We start from the raw sequence: 20,829 nt of genomic DNA on the forward strand, positions 1-20,829 counted from the left end.
TGCTTAATGGTTGCTGTAAAATTTTAAAAGGAGCTAAAATTTTAAAAGTTCTTGAATGAACAAGTAAAACTTAATGAACAAGTACAGCTATTAGGAACCATGGGTAGCATACTTCTGAAATCTTGCTTAACTGTCCTGCAGGCTTGATAGACTCCATTGTTAGCTCCTCATTTCATCTGAACTTTAAACCACATCCAGAAGATGTCTTTGATCATCACCACAAGCTTGTTTTGTAGCTTGCATTCAGTTATGTACTATTTTCTCTTACTGCTAAACTATTGCAATTTCAGTCTTGCTTTGTTTCGTAAGACCATAAGATAGAGGGACAAAATTAGGCTATTTAGCCCATGGAGTTTGCTCCGCCATTTCATCATGGCTATTCTATTTCGCTCTCACCTTCAATCTTGTTCCTTCTCTCCATATCCCTTCATGCCCTGACTAATCAAGATTCTACCAACCTCTGCTTAAATATACTTAATGACTTGGCCTCCACAGCCGCTTGTATAGCTCACATATATACCTATTTTTATATTTTTAATCGAAATATATTTATTCAGAACAATATCATTGCACCACAAAATGTTTAAAAGCTCCCCTATTTTGTCCTCCAAACATTCCTGACAATTAAAAGGGAAGCAACAGAATACCAGATCTATCTGACATGTACATGTCTTGTAAATGCTCCGACAAATGAAGCCTGAACTGTAATTTTTATAATCTTGCAAAAAAAAATGACAAAGATCTTCAAAAGTTTCTTCAAAGCTGACTTTCTTAGGAAAGCATGAAAAGAAAAAAAATGCACTAGATCCACACTGATTTTGCATTTGTTCTGTTTTCACTTCAGACATCTTTTGAAACTAAACAAGGCTATGGATTAGACCATTATACACATTAACAAATTAGATTTGCAAATAGCATGAAAATTCTCCTTGTGTACTTTTGCCTTTTCACAATTTACTTTGTTGATTTAGTTTTGGAGTACTTCAGTTTCCCTGTAAAAGGTCTGCCTCTACTTCGTATTAATTTTTGAACTTCAATTTCATCCAGCAATTAAGCTTAAAGTCAAGATTGATTCGGATATGCAAGTCTTTAGAAGAACGAAAATGGGCTATGCAGAAGATGCTAGAAAATCTCTCTACTTGGGAGGTGGTTCTTGAAAGCAAAACAACGAAAGCATAGCAGTAATAATTTAAAAGGTCCATGTGTAAGTGAGATCACTCAAACTGGCATATTATTTTAAAACAAACAAAATTGAGTAATTTGGAAGATAAAATCATACGTCACAATGTGTAATATTGGAAAGGGTCTCATCCCTGTTAAAATCGTGGCCACTGAGTATCAAGCAGTTTCTTATGCAATATACCTGTCACAACGACATTCAATAGACCCAATACTTTTACATCAACGATGTTAATTTGGATAGAGCAATGTCAAACCTCCATAAAGCCACATCTCAGTGAAGAGAATGGAAGGTTAAAAAAATTGGCCTCATTTGACATAATTGAACATCACATTGCAGCACTATGAACAGTTTTCAAGAAGATACACAAGGACCAGTCAGAAACAAAGTGGCAGCTTTGGACTTCTCTATTTTGCATATCCATCAGGTCATGTTGCTTTCCCCAAAACCATAGCGTTTTTCCAAACTCATTCGGAAGACTAAGTATTCTTTTAAAAACAGTTCTCTCCCCACACAAACAATGCATACAAAATGCTGGAGGAACTCAGCAGGCCAGTCAGCATCTACGTAAAAGAGTACAGTTGACGTTTCGGGCTGACATTTTGTATGTTCCTTGGATTTTCAGCATCTGCAGATTTTCTCTTTCCTCACACAGCTAGTATTTTTCACAAAACATGCAATACTAATAAACAAAAGCAGATTGTTTGCAGATGTCACAAAATCTAGACAATTATTACATGACAGACCCACGTCTGATTGAACTAACCTCAGAATTCATATCTGCACACGGACATGTACAGCTCAGAAGTATTACATCTGCATGCGCTACTATTTTTCTACACATTGAACTTCCATTCATAACAGAAGCTACCTGTGTAAAGGCTCACACTAGACTTGTTCTCTTCTGCTAAAAGAGGTCCAACAATTTCACCATTATTGACAAGGTAGCAATTATCCTGAGGTAAATGTTGCAAATTTTCTACCCATAAATGTGAAATTAAGGCCCTATATGACAAGGACAGAATACATTACTGAGCAATGGGGAACAAAACAGTACATAACTCTCGCTTATATATTTATTTACATAGATATTCGGTGCAGTGTGGCCCTCCCAGCCCAACAAGCCGCATTGTTCAGTAGCCCACCTAGTTAACTCTAGCCACAGGACAATTTACAGTGAACAACCTACCTACTAACTGGTACGTCTTTGAAATGTGGGAGGAAAGCAGAGAACCTGGAGGAAACCCATTTGTTCACAGGACGGATATAAGTTACTACGGATAGTGTTGGAAATGAACTCCGAACTCTGACACCCTGAGCTATAATAGCACTGCACTAACTGCTACACTACAATGGCAGTATCACACAACTTCTAGACAGCTTACAGAAGTGTACAGTGGTGAAGCTAGTAGAGATGCTGCCTCATGACTCCACTGTTGTGGTTCAACTCTGACCTCCAGTGTTGTTTGTATGAAGTTTGCATGTCTTTCCTGTGACTACGTTCAGGTACTTGAGTTTCATCACACATTCCAAAGACATGTGAGTTGACAAGTCGAATGGCCACAGTAAATTGCCCCTTGTGTGCATGAGTGTTAGAACCTGGTATGGGTAGAAGGGGAGGGGGGTTTGTGGAAAATATGGGAAGAATACAATGGGATTAACAAAGGATGTTTAATGGTTGATGTGGACTTGGCAGAGCAGAAAGGTAAATCATGTTGTATGATTTGATGAACTCTCTCAGACTTGATCCAATTCTGTACACTTATCTATATATATTCTTACAAGCAAAAAGAAATTACGCCCTCATTGTGATGTTGTGAAGAGAAAATGTACACTAAAGGAGACCTACTTTCTCCCAGCGGCTGAATCACAAAATACTTCACATGAATGATATGACTGAATGGAAAGGTTCAGTACAGTTACTGGAAGGATCCTTAACAATATTTCTAAAGAGATCTTAAGGTCCAGGTACATGGCTCTCTAAAAGTGGCTGCAAGGGTTAGTAGGGTGGAAAAGAAACCATATGGTATGCCTAACTTCCTTATTAGAGGCATTGAGCCCAAGAGCCAGAAATTTATGTTAAAGTAGGTCAAAGACAGCTTGGTTTACTTAAGGGGAAATCTTGCCTGACAATTCTGTTAGAATTCTTTGAGGAAATAACAGGCAGGATAAACAAAGGAGAGTCAACGGAAATTGCTTACTTGGATTTTCAGAAGGTCTTTGGCAAGGTGCTACACGAGGCTGGTTAACAAGAGCCTATGGTATAAATATTAACATGGATAGAAGATTGGCTGACTTGCAGGGCGCAAGGAGTAGGAATTAACGTGGCCTATTCTGGTTGGCTGCCAGTGACTAGAGGTGTTCTGCAGGGGTCAATATTGGGACCGCTTCTTTTCATGTCAATGATTTGCATGACAGAATCGATGGCTTTGTGGCTACAACGATAAGTGGAAGGGCAGATAGTGTTGAGGGAGGAGGGACTCTGCAGAGGGACTTGGAGAGATTACGAGAATGGGCAAAGAAGTGGCAGATGGAGTACAGTGCAGGGAAGTGTTTGATTATGCACTTTGGTAGCAGGAATAAAGGCGTAGGCTATATTCTAAACAGTGAGAAAATTTTAAAAATCAGAGGTGCAAAGGGACTTAAGGATTTCCTAAAGGTTAACTTAAAACTTGAGTTGGTGGTAAGGAAGGCAAATGCAATGTTAACATTCATTTCAAGAGGACCAGAATATGAGAGTGAAGATGTGATGCTGAAGCTTTATAAGGCACTGGTGAGACCTCACTTGGAGTACTGTGAGCAGCTTTGGGCCCATTATCTCAGAAAAGGTATGCTGGCATTGAAGCTGGTTCAGAGGAGATAAATGAGAATGATCCTGGGAATAAAAGGATTAACATATGGGGAGCATTTGATGGCTCTGGGCCTGTACACACTGGAGTTTAGAAGAATGGGTGGGGGGGGGGAAATCTCACTGAAATATACTGAATAGTGAAAGGCTCAAATAGAGTGGATGTGGAGAGGATGTTTCCATTGGTGGGTGAGTCTAGGACCAGAGGGCACAGCCTCATAATAAAGGACCTCCCTTTAAGACAGAGTTGAAGAAGAATTTTTTTTTAGCCAGAAGGTGGAGAACTTGTGGAATTCATTACCACTAGTAGCTTGGAGGCCAAGTCATTGAGTATATTTAAAGCTGAGGTTAACAGGTTCTTGATTAATCAGGGAGTCAAAGGTTACTGGGAGAAGGCAGGAGAATGCAGTTGAAAGGAATAAATTGGCCATATGGAATAGTGGACAGTCTCAATGGGCTGAATGGCCTAATTCTGCTTCTCTGTCTTATGGTTACAGCTTTATAAAACTTTGATTAGGCACCAGAGTACTGAATTCATTTTTGATCATCTCATTGTAGGAAGATTGTGAAAGCTTTGAAGGGAGTGCAGAGGAGTTCTACCAGGATGCTGCTACATTTGGAAGATGCTTGTTATGAAGTGAGGTTGGATAAACTGAGGGGTGTTTTCTCTAAAGCTGCAGCGGCTGAGTGGCGATTTGACATAAGTTTGAAAATTTTGATTTGTCACATGCACATCTAAATATACAGTGAAAATGCACTGTTTGCATCAATGACCAACACAGTCTGAGGCTGTACTGGGAACAGCCTGCAAGCGTCACCATGCTCTCAGCACCAATGTAGCATGCGCTACACTAACTTACTAACCCAAACTTATACAGGTTTTTTAGAATGTGGGAGGAAACTGGAGCACCAGGAGGAAACCTACACAGTCACAGGGAAAACATTCAAACTCCTTACAAACAGCACAGGAATTAAACTCCAATCTTACACTAAACAGTACACTACTATGCCTCAGTTTGAAAATGTGAGACATAGACAGAGTAGACAATTAGTATCATTATTTTCCCCAAACATTGAAATGTTTAGTCCTACAGGGCATATACTTAAGGTGAGAGGAGGAAGTACAAAGGAGATGCATGAGAAGTTTTTTTTTAATGCACAGAGTGCAGAGTGGCGCATTGTTAGGGTTGATGGTAGAGGCAATCATATGGCAATGTACACTAATAGGCAGAAAAGGTAGTCAATGTGTGGAGAAGAGGGATTACTTAGGAGTCATAAGTAATACAGTACAACATCATGTTAAATGGCCTGTCCTGTGCTATACTGTTCTATCTTCTGACAACTTGGTGACTATTCATTCATTCTCCCACTTCTATGAAAGAACTGACTGAAAATCATTAGGCCCCATTTTATAGACTACCAGCTTCTCATATGGGGGATCAATGTAGGTTTCATAAAAAATAACAAACAATTGACTCTCCATTGATGTTAAAGCTGATATAGGATGGTAGGATCTTCATACTGTGCATCTACAATGTATAAACAGGATTCAGAAACACAGTGGGAATTTAACACTCTGATCATTTCATTAAAGCTTGATCAACAATGTTAAAAACTCCCCCACTAAAAATACCATTGATCCCACAACAAAACTTCACAGAAATTAGTTATGGAAATAAACTTTACTTTTTTTTCATTTATTTAAGCATATAGGAACTCCAGAAAGAAGTGGCAATGCAGACATGTAAAATTCTGCATAGAATTATATTGTTAGAGGATTAATCGTTAGCCTTCTGTTGTTGTCTACACTTCTACAAAAAAAACAGCTTTATCAGAAATTGCAATTATGGAGTGTACTCCACAGCCTCATCACATTCTGAAGCACCTCATAAGCAACACAGTAATGGAGCAACTACTCTGAAGAAGAAAATAAACTCAATGAGTGTAAGTAAAATCCAGCTTTCCAAAACTAATTTTCTGAGTGATCTGCCCTTAATGAGTCAGTATGGTTTAATTGATTTCAGGCACTGGGAACATCTTAGCATGATGATTCTTATGCTGTCAACAGATTTAATTGCCACCTATTGTGCTGCAACTGACTTCCCAAACTCTCATACTGTGTGGCAAAGTGTTCCATACATTCAATAAAAGCAAAATTAAGATTAGTCACTGAGCCACAACCAAGATTAGGGGAGGAATCAATAAACAGTCAAAAAAGTAGATTTTAAATAATAAGAATTAAAATATCAATGAATTAGCAGGTCATGCATTATCTGTTAAGAGAAAACAAATATATTTTCTCAATGGACGCAGCAAAACCTGTTGACTATTTCCAGCATTCAGATTTTTAACAAAATCAATTTTCAAAATAACAAATGAAGCAGAGAAATGTGCCAAGAGTGATGAGCACAGCTTGGCCATTGATGGTTGCCCGGTTGCCTTAATTAACGAGCAGATGCTCAACATGCTACATTGCTGGGGAGATATGGTGGCACCTTGAAACTAATATAGTGAGAAACTGAAAGGACGGGCCAACAAGGATAGTGGGAAATTTTGGAAAAAGAATTTTCGCAAAGCTGTTTTGAAAGAAAAAGACTATAAAAATGGCAGTAATGTAAAGTTCATGGAGTTGACAAAGCAATTAGAAAAACAGATACCAAGTCTCATTGAAAATAAGAGAAAAGGGGCAACATGGGAGAATTTAGGAAGTATTCTGAGATTAGAGGAGTTGCATTGTTAGAAACTGCACAGTCAGCAAACTCTGCACCGTGTTAAAAATAAGAGTCTGAGAAACACATTAGAGGCTAGGAAAGCTCTTCACATCTGACAACAGGTGAGAAGAAATAAGGGAATGTGTGGTGGTCACATTATTCCATACTCTATCAGCAGAAAGACAAAATAATTTAATACAGATGGAGGTAATAAAAAGAGAATGTAGAGCAGCTGTTGAGCAGGATGACATAAAAACAATGGCATGGTGAATGAAGTTGGTGGAACAGAGGTGGAAGGAATGTGAGTCGTACACTATTCTGATTCAGAAATATATTAAGACTCCTCTACTAGTGTTAGATTGATACTCTGAAGATCCTGACTGGCTCCACTTTAGCAGCAGGATTGATTACAACAATTTAAAGCACCTCATACTTATTCCAGGCAAACTGGAGTGTGCAAAAAAAAACTATTAAAAGAATTCAGCTGGTCAGCTAGCACCTGTGTAGAGAAATGGGTAGTCAAAGTTTTGGGTTGAGCCTGCTTCATTTAGACTACTAACCATAATTATTATTACTTCATTGATCCTGAGTGGGAATTATTTTGTTACAGCAGCAACATTTAAAAACGCACTTAGCAATAATAAATTAACTAAAGTTCATAATAATATACACAATTTACCAATGTGCAATGATAATGTACGAAATAATAAAACAGAGACTATCATACTATGATGTGTGTTCTCTATTAAAGGGGAGAAAGCCAGTACAGAGTGCTGGTTCTTGCCTAATACCTTCCCCTCACCTCTCGAACCAACTTTATTCAAGCATTTAACTTTGCTGCCATTCAGATATATCTTACTTTACCGAGTTCAGTGATTATTGCCTGTAAAGTACTGAAGCACTTCTTCAAAAACAAACTAGTCCGTGCTTCAACCAAATTGTCATTTTAACAAGAATTAAGGGTAGGCAGAGTGACTAGATCCCTTTTCCCCTCTTCCTTCCAGCCTAAGTAGTTAATCACTCAGTGAAACTATGGTTTAGAGTAAGATTAACTAACTCAGAGGCGATCAAGAAATCATGCAAACAGTCCAAAAGCACACTAAAGTAACTGGAGAAGACCGGTCGAGGTAAAGGTCATTCAGACCCTCTGAACCTGTTCAACTACACCACCACCATCTGCTGCAAATTCACAGATGAAGGCATGAGAGCTATTTGTCTTCATTAATCACAGCAAGGAATACAAGAACAGGAAGCTATAGTATAATTTTATTTAATATTGGTTATAAAGACAATAATGAGAGTACTGGGTACTGCTCTGATCACTTCAATAAAGGTAGGACATAACTGCACTGCAGATGGTTCAAAGATGATTCACCAGACCATGTCCTGATTATAGGGCTAGTTAGAGTGAATTGGCTAGGTATTTTCCCTACAGGTGGAGGAGGTTGATGTGATAGAGGTATACAAAATTAGATGGGCATAGATAGAGCAGATAGTTGGAAACATTTCCTCATTTCAGGAGGTATCTAAAACATGAGGACACATTTATGTAAAGGACAAGAGATTTAGAAGGTATATTTTAAGAGGTGTATTTTTCACATTCAGTGAGGTTAGAATCAGAAATTCCTCTTCCCACCATATACACCATTCCCTTCTCTCAATTCCTCCATCACCACCGCATCCACTATCAGGCTGAGGCTTTTCATTCCAGAATGAAGGAAATGTCCTCCTTTATTTAAAAGGGGCCTCCCCTCCTCCACCATCAATGCTGCCCTCAACCACATTTCTTGCATTTCACACACATCTGCTCTTACCCCATCCTTCTGCCACCCTACCATGGATATGGTTCCTTTTGTCCTCACTTACCAGCCTACCGGGCTCTGCATCCAGTAAAAAATTCTCCGGAACTTCCACCATCTTCAACAGGATCCCACCACCGAACATATCTTTTCCTCCCCCCCCCCCACCCCACTTTCTGCTTTTCACAGGGACCACTCCCTAGTCCATTCATCCCACCCCACTGATCTCCCACCTGGCACTTACCCTTGCAAGCAGAAAAAGTGCTACACCTACCCCTACACCTCCTCCCTCTCTACTACTTAGAGCCCCAGCCTCTCCAGGTGAGGCGACACTTCACCTGTGAGTCTGTTGGGGGTCATATACTGTATCCAGTGCTCCCAGTGTGGCCTCTCATATATCGGTGAGATCCGACATAGATTGGAAGGCCATTTCGCCAAGCACCTATGCTCTGTCCGCCAGAAGCGGGATCTCCCACTGGCCACACATTTTAATTCCACTTCCCCTTCCCATTATGATATGTTAATCCATGGCCTCCTCTACCGTCACTATGAGGCCACACTCAGGTTGGAGGAACACTTTATATTCCGTCTGTGTAGCCTCCAATCTGATGGCATGAACATTGATTTCTCGAACTTCCAGTAATGCCCCACCCCCACCATTGCCCATCCCCTTTTCCCCTCACCTTATCTCCTTGGCTGCCCATCTCCTCCCTCTGGCGCTCCCCCCGCCTTTTCTTTCTTCCATGGCCTTCTGTCCTCTCCTATCAGATTCCCCCTTCTCTAGCCCTGTATCTCTTTCACCAATTTCTCAGCATCCTGCCTCCTCCTAGTTTCACCCATTACCTTGTGTTTCTCTCTTCTCTACCACCACCTTTTAAATCTACTCATCTTATTTTCTCCAGTCCTGTCGAAGGGCTGTGGCCCGAAATAGAAACTGTACTTCTTTTCCATAGATGCTGCCTGGCCTGCTGAGTTCCTCCAGCATTTTGTGTGTTGCATAACTTCACATAGCCCAAGTATCACTGATTTAACCTGAATTTGTTAGATTTTTTTTGAAGTCAACTAATCATTCATGCATTCAATTACTCCTTGCTGAACAGAATTTCAACTTCCATCACTGCCTGCATGTAGATTTGATTTCCAACTTCACTCCTGAAAGGCCAGGTTCTAATGTTTGTGATAATACTCATCATTCCTTGACTCCTAAACTAATAGAAATAGTTTCTCCATCTTGACACTAACAGATCTCTTTAATATTCTGAACAAATCACCCCTTAAAAGGCTTCCAAAGTTGTTTTTACTAGTTTCATACCAGATTCAAATTATTTTCTGTAAAATGTACAAATATTGTAAAAGTTAACCAAAAAATTAACACTATGGGGAAGGTACATAATTTAAAGAACTAGAAAACAGACCTTTAAAAGAACCTAAAATAACATAAACCATAAGGTGATTGTCTTAAGTTTTAATTTTCCTTCTGAGAGAAAATGTTGTACAGATGGTTCTCATCACAGAGGATCACCGAAAGCATTTGGCCTGTATAAGCTTCACATGGTTCTCAGCTATCTAAAGTGCATCAGATTCCAAGACAAAATGATCCCAGATTCATTAATGAGACATCCTCTCCCTGAACTTATGCAACAGTCAGTCCCACCTGGCAAACCACCTGCAAACAAAATATTTCCATTAGGCAGGTTCAGAAAGAACTTAGCATTTGAGAACGAAAGCATTCATTTGTTGCTCAGTCAAAGGAGGACCCAACAAATTAGCAGTTGAGACAGAAACTAAAAATTGACACATTCTGCTGGCACCTTTTATTGATTGGTGTGGATAGTCACTTTTACATAGGTACATTTTAGTTAGCATTTTGCAAACTTGTTATCTAGGAACAACCACCCTCAACTTACAATGTCTCCATTATACAGTCTGTGACAGAACCTTAAGATCTAAGGCATAAAGCTAGTTCTATAATTCCAACTAGCGTGGATAAAAAACAGTATTTAGTCTAAATTCAGAGATCACAACACACAAGGAGCTGGAAGAACTTGGCAGGTCAGGCAGCATATATGGAGGGAAATGGCACAGTTGACATTTCATGTCAAAGTCCTTCTAAATGCTAACAGTTATTTAACAAAAACTGGTCTCACATAAAACCAAAAAAAAAACAGAAAATACATGGAGGTACTGGAAATGTGAAATTTAACTGAAAATCCTAGTTCAGATGAATTGTCATTAAGAAATTATTTTTCTCAACCACAGATGCTTTTAACATGCTGCATATTTCCAGCATTTTCTATGTTTGCACAGTATTTCGTGTAAAAGTTAATATGTCATGTTTTTTAAAACTTCATCAAAAAAATTGACATTGTAGACAGAATGTAAAAAATTACTGTATATATCAAAGTTTATCGTATATTGAATTTTGGATTTGAAATCTATTCACAGGTGAACAGTAGGGAGTTACCATTATAGTTATCAGTCCAGCCTGCACCTCAGTACGCTTTCAAAAATAACTCCTGTTAAGCATTAATTGATGGATCATGATGAGGAATTAAATAATTTGATTGGTGCATCTAATATAAATTCTGTCCAACAGCACCTCCATCATTGTGACCTTACCCCAAAAAATAAGAATACTTTGCAAAGAAAAATGCAAACTGTAAAGCTATAATGAAAATATATGGCTAAAAAGCAGATCACAAATTGAACAGACCACATGCAGAGAAATTTTGATAAATACTACCTGGTATTAAGTTGGCTTCTGCAAAAAAAATTAATGGGAATTTAGAAGTAAAAATGAATTAACTCAAACCTTCAAAATATTTTGAGTAAAATAATGATATTAACAAGACCCTGCGGAAGATCAACACTACTGTGGAAATGTATTAAGATAAGGTGTTTACTTCATTTGATAACATCTAAAACTTCATAAACATGTCCCCTCTGCAAATCTATCCCAAAAGATTGGGGCGGGGGGAATGGTTTCCTTGAATGTAACATTTCTTTTTCCACATCACTGAGCAGCTCAAGTGGGAGCCATGGGGAGCGATGTTCCAAAAGGGGAGGGGTAGAGCACTTTGTTCCAATGGTTTTCCATACAACATTTGACATTAAGTGAACATTCCAACTTGAATACAAAAGTAATTAACTCCCCCTTAAAACTTAGCATTTATGATAGTCGTCTGATGCTCATGTCAGTACATCAGCTTAGAGCAGAAAGATACCTGCCTGTACTGCCTATTTACCAAGTACAGCTTATGCTCAGGAAGGGAATGCTTGGGGAAGGGCATTACACTACATTTGATCATGTGCAGGCACAATGTATCAGGCAATATCAGTATTAACTCTGCCTACACTTGCCCAGTAATCAAAACATCAACATTGACTGCTCATGACTACAGGAAGACCTACTGGAGTATGTGGAAAGATATCCATGGAGGGAGCAATGAAAATGAAAAAAGAAGCACTTTGAATTTTCCTAAAGTAACTTCAGCCAAAAGGACATTTACCTGTTTGTTGTCTCGACATGTCTCACCTCCCATAAGGCAGAATAAAATGTGATCCCTGGTAAATTCTTCAGATTGTTGAAAGGAAAGTACCTCTCCAAAGAAGCAGCAGTCAACTCATGCATGTCCAGATATGGAAAGTACTTTCGGCCGTAAGCATCTAGCAAAGTCGGCTTCATTAAGGTCAAATATGATTGTTCTGATTACACACAATGTTTAAATTAATTCCCTTTATCATATAACACAGTTAACCATTCCTACAAAGCTATACAAAAAGACCTGAAGTAAAGACTATCATGAAAGATTTATTTTGATAGTTTCAACATTAAGTATTTGTAATTTGTAAAAAGAACATAAGAATTACATTAAAATCCCAGTTGAAGCTCATCTGAGTAAGAGTTGGTAAGGGGCTTGGAAGGCAGTATTAAAGTATGAAAGCCAAGATTTTGGTAATTTGGTGCACAATCAAAAGGGTACTTAAGAGTTAATTTAATAGGGACATGGCAGAGCACCCAAAATCCACAGAATGAACACCCTGTGCTACATGACAACTCCTGGGTCTCCCAGTATCCTGGACAATCTTTGCTGCAAGAAGCTGAAGAGATCAAGCTCCGACTGAGCAAAAACTGATGGATGCAGTCAGGATATAGTCTATCCAGAGGTGAATATTTTATGGACAGCTTGCAGCACAAGTGAGTACTGTAGCTACCAGAAAGATTTTTTTAAAAAGTGGCAGAAACTGTCATTGAGAAAAATTCATGAGGGATATCTCGTTTCCTAATCAGTATTTGTTTCTGATGGGGGGGGTGGGGGTGGAGTGCCCCTGGGGGCATGCAGCTGCTGCCAAAACCATCCTGTCACTGGACACTCAGCTGTACTGGTGGACAGGAGAAAGGTCTAAAGACTGATTAAGTCTAAACTTTAGGAAGCAGATTTCTGCAGTCACATATATGGCTCCATGATGGTTAGTTTACTCCCCTTAGGGGCTGAATCAAGGAGCAAGTGACAATCACCACAGCTAGAAACATATTGTGTATTTCCAAAAACTCTGAGGGAGATAAGGAAACAAAGCTGAAGACAAATTTATGACATGCATAAGTTCAGCAGGTAATTAACATGAGAGGATTTTAAATGCTCTCATATAAACTGAGATATACTGTAGTCAGTGTAAAAGATAAAAGAGGACACAGACTTTACAAACAGTATTTTTTGGCCAATATTTCTAAGGAATTAAGCTGAGTTGGTGAAAGGAGTATTAATAGAAGAGCACTTCTGTGATAGTGACAATAATTTAGTAAAGTTAGTGCAGAGAATGAAGATAAAGTAAGAAAATAGGTTCCAAATTGGGATTAGGTCAATTTTTCCAGAGAAGAGATAGCAAAAGTGGTCCAGCTACTTTAAGGTAATTCAGTCTCAGAACAATGAGAGGCATTTAAGAAAGAAATTGAAAGGGTTTTGAGTAACGTGCCCCCACAGAGGTAAGGAGTGGGATTGCTGAAACTGGAGTCTCCTGAATGACAAGGTTAAAAAACGAAGCTTAGATGAATGACTGAGGACACATTACTGCTGAAAGCCTGGAAGAGTAAAGAATGCGGAGAAGTAAAATTATAAAGGAAAATTTAAAAAATGAGAATGCATGACAGAAGTGGTGCATAAAATAAAAGGGTATGTTTTATACTTACATTATCAGCAAAATGGAATAGGACACATGAGGGACCTTAAAAGTGACCTGGGCATGGAAGAAGATACGCATACAGGTCTTCAGGAATACTTGCGTGTCTCCCTTCACAAAAGAGGAGGATGGTGCTGGCATTGTAACAAGTTCAAGTGTGAACTATAGGCAGGGATAAACATTGTAAAAGAGTAAGCATTAGAGCTTATCATTCTCAAAAAAGGATAAAAGTTAAACCAAAATGAAATATATCCCAAGCTGTTGAAGGAAGAAATTGCAAAAGGCCTCTAGCTTTTCAAACCTCCACGGCTACAGGAATGGTGCCAGAAAAGTGAAGCATGTTAATATTATACTATTGTTTAAAAATGAACAATGGATTAAATAATTCAGGCCAGTTAATTCAACTTCAGTGGTGGCTAAAATATTGGTATCTAAGAGACAATTTAAAGCTTCATTTAAAAAAGGAAAAGATTAATCAGGAACAGTATGAATTTATTAAGGAATAACCACAAACAACTAATGAGTGCATTTTTGAGAGTTTGATGAAGACTTTTGATCAGGGAAATGCATTTTGTGAAACCTACAATGATTACAGCAAGGTTTCTGACAAGATCCCACATGACAAGACAGTCAAAAAATATAGAAGACCAAGGTATCTAAAGGGGAGTGGCAAAATGGATCCAAACTTGTCTGAGTTCTAGAAAGCAAAGGGTCATGGCTACAGGTGGTTATTATTATTAAAAAGATTGTTCCCACAGGCCTAGAACTTATTGCTTATTTGTCATAACATTGATTTTGATGCGACTATAGGGAACATGATAAAGAACTTTGCAGATGATACAAAAGTTGGCCCAATGGTTGATAGCCAGGATGGGAGCTTTAGATACCATGAACTGTTGGTCTGAAATTAAGCAAATATAAGCTCATCCAGAGAAGAGTGAAATAATAAACCTGAGAAAATAAGATGAGGTAAAGGAAGAGACGTGCAATATATGGTTATTGAATGGTGTGAAGGAGCGAAGGATCTTGGAGTGTCACTTCACAGGTCCTTAAAGTTAACTAGACAGATCAACTTTGCCATAGCCTATCTACCAACCTATGTTTGGGTGGTAGGGTGGAGATGTGTCTCTACCAAAGAAGGTGTAAGGCGTTCCTTCTTTCAGCTAGCCTGCAATTCACTCTTGGGTAAGATATAGCATTCGCTAGCCCCCAGATCAGGGTCACATGAAGCAATAGGAGCAAGCAGTGGATGATCCTATGAGCAGCTGGTGCATATCACAAGTCCTGGTATTGCGACCACTGACGCCAGGCAGACGTCTCTTAAAAGGAACTTAAACAAAATGCTGGAGAAACTCAGCAGGCCAGGCAGCATCTATGGAAAAGAGTACAGTCTATGTTTCGGGCCAAGACCCTTCATCAGGACTGGAGCAAAAAAAACTGGAGAAAATCTCTTAAAAAGTATTGACAATGGCTGGGTTCACCCATCTTGTAAAGACACTGCCCAGAAAGCAATGGCAAACCACTTCTGTAGAAAAATTTGCCAAGAACAGTCATGGGCATGGAAAGCCCACAATCGCCTAATTCATACAACAGAGCACATAACAAATGAATGAAGATTCTATTGCCAGACATTGTCCTAGTGTCTGAGTCGACTAAGCAAGTGGTGCTGCTGGAGCTGACAGTCCCATGAGAAGATAGCTTGGAAGAGGCCTTTGAAAGGAAGCTCTCCAAGTACGCAGGACTGGTCAGCAACTGTCAGCAGGCTGGATGGAGAGTGAGGTGTCTCCCAGTGGAGGTTGGTTGTAGGGGATTCGTAGCCCGTTCTTTAGTTAGAGCCTTCAGCATTTTGGGCATCGAGGGAGAGAGGAAGAGGAGAGCCATCCGCAGTACCACCGATGCGGCAGAGAGGGCCTCAAGATGGCTGTGGCTCAAAAGAGGGGAGCCATGGAGTCATAAGTAGCTAGCCATCTGGACACAAGCTGGGGTCTGATCAGCCCCGGCTGAGTCACCTGGAGGAGGTTGTATGATGTTGAAAGACCCGAAACACCCGATGATTCCAGGAACATCACTGAAGATGTGTCCAGAAGCATCAATAGATGTATGTACACAGCTGATCTTGATTTCATAATGTGGATTTAGGAAGCAGTTTAATAAAACAAAGAGAAATTTTAAGTGTCATGAATTAATGTGAAACTTTCAAAAAAGGTGTCAAGACACCAGAAAAAAATGTTAGACCTCATTGGGGGACTAGAAGTGAGAAGGTGCTGAAAGATAAATAATTTTCTTTTATCTACAGTGTCAGGGGGACAACAACAAAACAATATCAGGTATGAAAGGTGCTTCCGAGCAGTAAATTGAGCTGCAATAATGACAAAGTTTCAATGCACAATGATAACACTAAGTACAGCATGGTTATAAATAACTCAAACATTTCACTACAAGTCTCCATCTTCATTTCAGCTTTCCACTGTTTATCAAACCAGAAACAGGCAATTTCTTTTTACTTTATACATTAGATAGCTAGGATTTTCATGACAACTCTAAAGGTAAACATTAAAAACACATAATTTTATCAAAATTCTACATTAGAACCAATTTTAAGATCAACTTTTCAAAGCTTTGGCGAAAATAAAGGATACAAACAACTCCTGCTGCAATTCCACAAACATTACCCAAGATCGATGACTCCGGTATAAAAAGCGAAAGGATAAGTAAAACGAATGGGAGATAAATCACCTTGATTGTTGTTATGAACACAACAGATCTCATAGGGGACAGAACTACAGACATCCCCACAAAGGCAAACACGACTACTGTGAATCCCTGAATTTCTTTTAGATTTTCCAGTCCAAAAAATATTGAACCAATAATAACATAGTTAATTCCAGAAAGAATTGCAAGTAGGAGTGTGAGGTAGGCAAATTTTACAGTTCCGATGTCCTTCTCCATGGCACCACCAAAATACCACAGCATGAGAATATTGCACACTAGTGCACTCATACTTCTGTGGATGAACACATAACTGAGCACTCTGTACACTATAATTAAAAAAAACACATCATTAGCATGTGCACACAAAATAATTTACACAACAGTTGATGGCAATAAATACTTCCATTTTCTCTACATTCCCAAACAAGAGCAATTACTTCCTACAAACCTTCAGTTCGGAAATGAACATTAGGGCATTCAAGTGAGGAATACCCACGAATACCATTTTAATAGACTTCAAAAAGGATTTTGATAAAGGCCCATGTGATAAATTGAAGGCTGAGTTAGATTTCTCAGAACTTAAGGCAAATTCCTAAAAGTTAAGATAGCAGAGCATTTCAATTCTTATTTTGCAGCCAAATTTCAGTGCTTGAGTCAGAAGAATTTAAATTCAAGTAATAAATAAAATTAAAATAGGAAATTAAACAAGATAATTGCAATAACGTTAACAATAAAACTATTGGACGGCCATAAAAAGCACAAGCTGGTTCCAAGAAGGCCCACCAACACCTTTACTTCCTGAGAAAACTAAAGAAATTTGGCCTGTCCCCAAAACCCTCACTAATTTTCATAGATGCACCGTAGAAAGCATTCTTCTAGGGTGCATCACAACTTGGTATGGAAGCTGTCCTGTCCAGGACCGAAAGAAGCTGCAGAAGATCGTGAACACGGCACAGCACATCACACAAACCAATCTTCCATCCTTGGACTCACTTTACACTGCACGCTGTCGGAGCAGTGCTGCCAGGATAATCAAGGACACGACCCACCCAGCCAACACACATTTCGTCCCTCTTCCCTCCGGCAGAAGGCTCAGGAGCTTGAAGACTCGTACGGCCAGATTTGGGAACAGCTTCTTTCCAACTGTGATAAGACTGCTGAACGGATCCTGACCTGGATCTGGGCCATACCCTCCAAATATCTGGACCTGCCCCTCGGTTCTTTTGCACTACCTTACTTTCCACTTTTCTATTTTCTATTTATGATTTATAATTTAAATTTTTAATATTTACTAATTTTAACTATTTTTAATATTTAATATTTGTAATCCAGGGAGTGGGAAGCGCAGAATCAAATATTGCTGTGATGATTGTACGTTCTAGTACCAATTGTTTGGCGACAATAAAGTATAATGTCCTTTACCTAAGCTGCTATTTTCACTTCGTCTGCCCTACTTGACTGAAGAGCCACCAGTATGAATTCTTCCTTTAAAATTCAAGGACAGCAAGTGATGGACAATAAATGCTTTTATAAATTATCAACTTGGTACAAAAACAAGCTGAGTGGCAGGACAATGCAAGTGGCAATGAAAATGTATATTAATTAACAAGGGGTGGGGCCAGTGAACTAACCAATTATCCCATTGACAATCACTAATGCAAATTTGTGCCAAATATAAGCATCAGTATAGAAATGAAATCATAAATTAAAAAAGAGACAATAGATGAATTGAATGGGTACCTACTGAAAATGGATTTTTATATAACAAAATTTGAGGTAATTGGCTCCTGAACATAGATAAAACAGTAATCCCAAGTAATCCAGGACCCTTGGGACTTTGATGGTGTCAGATTAGTGGATTTTCTGGACTATTGAATGTAACAACTTTTATTTCATATTTATTTTAAATATACTCTTTACATAACACTATAATAAATTTTCCAAAGACCCAGCCAAGTTTTAAGCCTGTAAGAAACACACTGGAAATCCTGTCCCTGGCTTTGGCTGCAAACCTGATCACATTCCTGAAGCCCATTGGTGTTCAAAATCTCAAACCCAGCTCTGGTAACACACTCCATTCGCTCTCTGTACCTCCAGCTCATATTCTGCATGAAGGAATCTTTCCATTGGGATTTCCTAACAACCCAATGCTGGATTACTGGAGATATAAAATATCGCAGATGCTGGAAAATGAAGCAAAAAACAAACTTTTGGTGGAACTCAGCAGGTCAAGCAGCAGGTCCAGAAAGGAATGGTCAACACCTTCAGGTTGATAGTCTGCCACAGATGCTGCCTGACCCCAAGAGTTCTTCTAGCACTTTGTTTTTTTTTGTGCTGGATTATCTTGCTTTCCTAATGATGGAAAGCAATATGTAGTGAAGTTCCAGAGACTCATGGACCCACTACATTGATAATTAAAAATTTCACAGACCCGCACAGAAAGTAACCAAAGCTTCCATGAAATGTTGCCCTTTAACCTAGAAACCTACAACACAAATGTAAGAGGTCATGCTGTGGCTGTGCATTCCTGGCACAAACTGCTTTCAGTTCTATTGGCCACACTTCAGAATACTTTAGTCTTGAACAGCAGGCAGGATTCACCAGGATAACACGGCTTAAGTTTTGATGAGAGACTACAAAAACCATGAATCGGTTCTGTAATTAACTTCCCTTGATCTAATTGATTTATCTTCTTGCAGAGGATGGTGAATGTCTGGAATTCGCTACCAGAGAGGATTAGATCCAAGTGGATATTTAAAGAGGAAGTGGATAAATTTTGAATATTCAGGGAGCTGAAGGCTACAGAGAACGAACGTAGAGAGACAATAAAACCTGGAGCTGATCAGCCATGATAATATTGAATGCTGGAGCTAGCTTGAGGGCCAAGTGGCCCACTGATAGTTTCTTCTGTAAAAAGTGAGAGCTGATAGTATTGAGGGAAACCCTTTCTTTTAGCCGAAAACTGGATTGGAAATGTGTCCAAATATTGGAGCCAGGCCTTTTAAACAGGAGTGTAATGAGCCACAAACACAAGAAAGTCTGCTGATGTTTGGTTGGAAATCCATAGCAACACATGCAAAATGCAGGAGGAACTCAGGTCAAGCAGCATCCATAGAAAAGAGCAAACAATCGACGTTTCAGGCAGAGACCTTTCTTTACGACTGAGAAGGGGGAAGATGCCTGAATAAAAAGGTGGGTGGGGAGGGGGGGAGAGAAAGAGTCTTGCTGGAAGGAGTGTAGTTAAGAAGCATTTCCACACAAAAAGAATGGTAGCTGAAAACTCTCTTCAGTAAATAGTACAGACCCATTACCAGGCAAATGTATCTACCCATTGAATAATATGCCTGAAAGAAATATAGTAATACCAGTGTTCTATCATCACACTACACAGTGACCCAGGCCCACTGCCCAGGTAATAAGACCATCCAGCTGCCCAGCATCACCGTTATTGCCTTGGTCATCACATCACTCAGGTAAACAACAGGAATTCTGCAGATGCTGGAAATTCAAGCAACACACACCAAAGTTGCTGGTGAACGCAGCAGGCCAAGCAGCATCTATAGGAAGAGGCGCAGTCGACATTTCAGGCCGAGACCCTTCGTCAGGACTAACTGAAGGAAGAGTGAGTAAGGGATTTGAAAGGGGGAGGAGGAGGGGGAGATCCAAAATGATAGGAGAAGACAGGAGGGGGAGGGATAGAGCCAAGAGCTGGAGGGTCTCGGCCTGAAACGTCGACTGCGCCTCTTCCTATAGATGCTGCTTGGCCTGCTGCGTTCACCAGCAACTTTGATGTGTGTTGTTACATCACTCAGGTGCCGGTGCCACACTTACCTTGTAAGCGGCTCTGGAAGTTGCCCAGAGTAAAGGTCTGCTCGCCTAGTAACTTGTACCTGCAGGTAAGATAGAACAGAATCCAACCGAACAGGACGGTGGAAAAGGTAGAACAAGGCAGCACAGGTATCAGCGACTTCACCATACGCACCAAGCTGGGCGGCTCGGTGCGGTTGTCGCCCAGCTGCTCCTGCTGCCTCCTCACAGCCATAGCAGCCCTGAGAGTAGATGTCCTGGAATGAGAGGTCTGGGTATAAAAAAGGACGCGGATTCTTAACTCTTCCGACGAGACGAACACAAGTTTTCCAGCGACATTTCCCAGCTCGCCCTCAAACCTACCGACGCCACGGCCCACAGTGACGTACAGTCCACAGAGCGCCTGCGCCTCCGACTACTGTACAGCGCGTCACCATGGCAACTGGCCGCAGTTACACTCCTGCCTACTGCTAGGCCCTAATACTGTTTTTGTCCCCATGGTGCCAAATCTGATTTTGTTCAACTTTCAGCCGGATTATTACTTTTCAAAACATATTTCTGAGATTAAAAACAGAAAATGCTGGTAGCATCTGC

General features: G+C 39.7%; 1 protein-coding gene across 2 annotated transcripts in view; it reads right to left on the minus strand.

Annotated features, from left to right (window-relative positions):
- The window catches only part of LOC134336859 (rhomboid domain-containing protein 2-like), a 40,214-nt gene extending 19,611 nt beyond the window's left edge, over positions 1–20,603 (minus strand). The window contains exons 1-4 of one of the 2 annotated variants that reach the window (XM_063031447.1): positions 20,260–20,603; positions 16,356–16,754; positions 12,048–12,204; positions 9,264–10,204 (exon numbers count right to left, since the gene is read on the minus strand). In XM_063031447.1, coding sequence (XP_062887517.1) covers positions 10,183–10,204; positions 12,048–12,204; positions 16,356–16,754; positions 20,260–20,470 — 789 coding nt within the window. In that variant the 5' untranslated portion in view covers positions 20,471–20,603 and the 3' untranslated portion in view covers positions 9,264–10,182. Of the gene's footprint in view, positions 1–9,263; positions 10,205–12,047; positions 12,205–16,355; positions 16,755–20,259 lie in introns of those variants that run through there. The other variant, XM_063031446.1, reaches the window with a different exon arrangement.
- Between the last annotated feature and the right edge of the window lie 226 nt (positions 20,604–20,829).

This window comes from Mobula hypostoma, chromosome 23 (genome assembly GCF_963921235.1).
Source record: "Mobula hypostoma chromosome 23, sMobHyp1.1, whole genome shotgun sequence".
NCBI lineage: Eukaryota > Metazoa > Chordata > Chondrichthyes > Myliobatiformes > Myliobatidae > Mobula > Mobula hypostoma.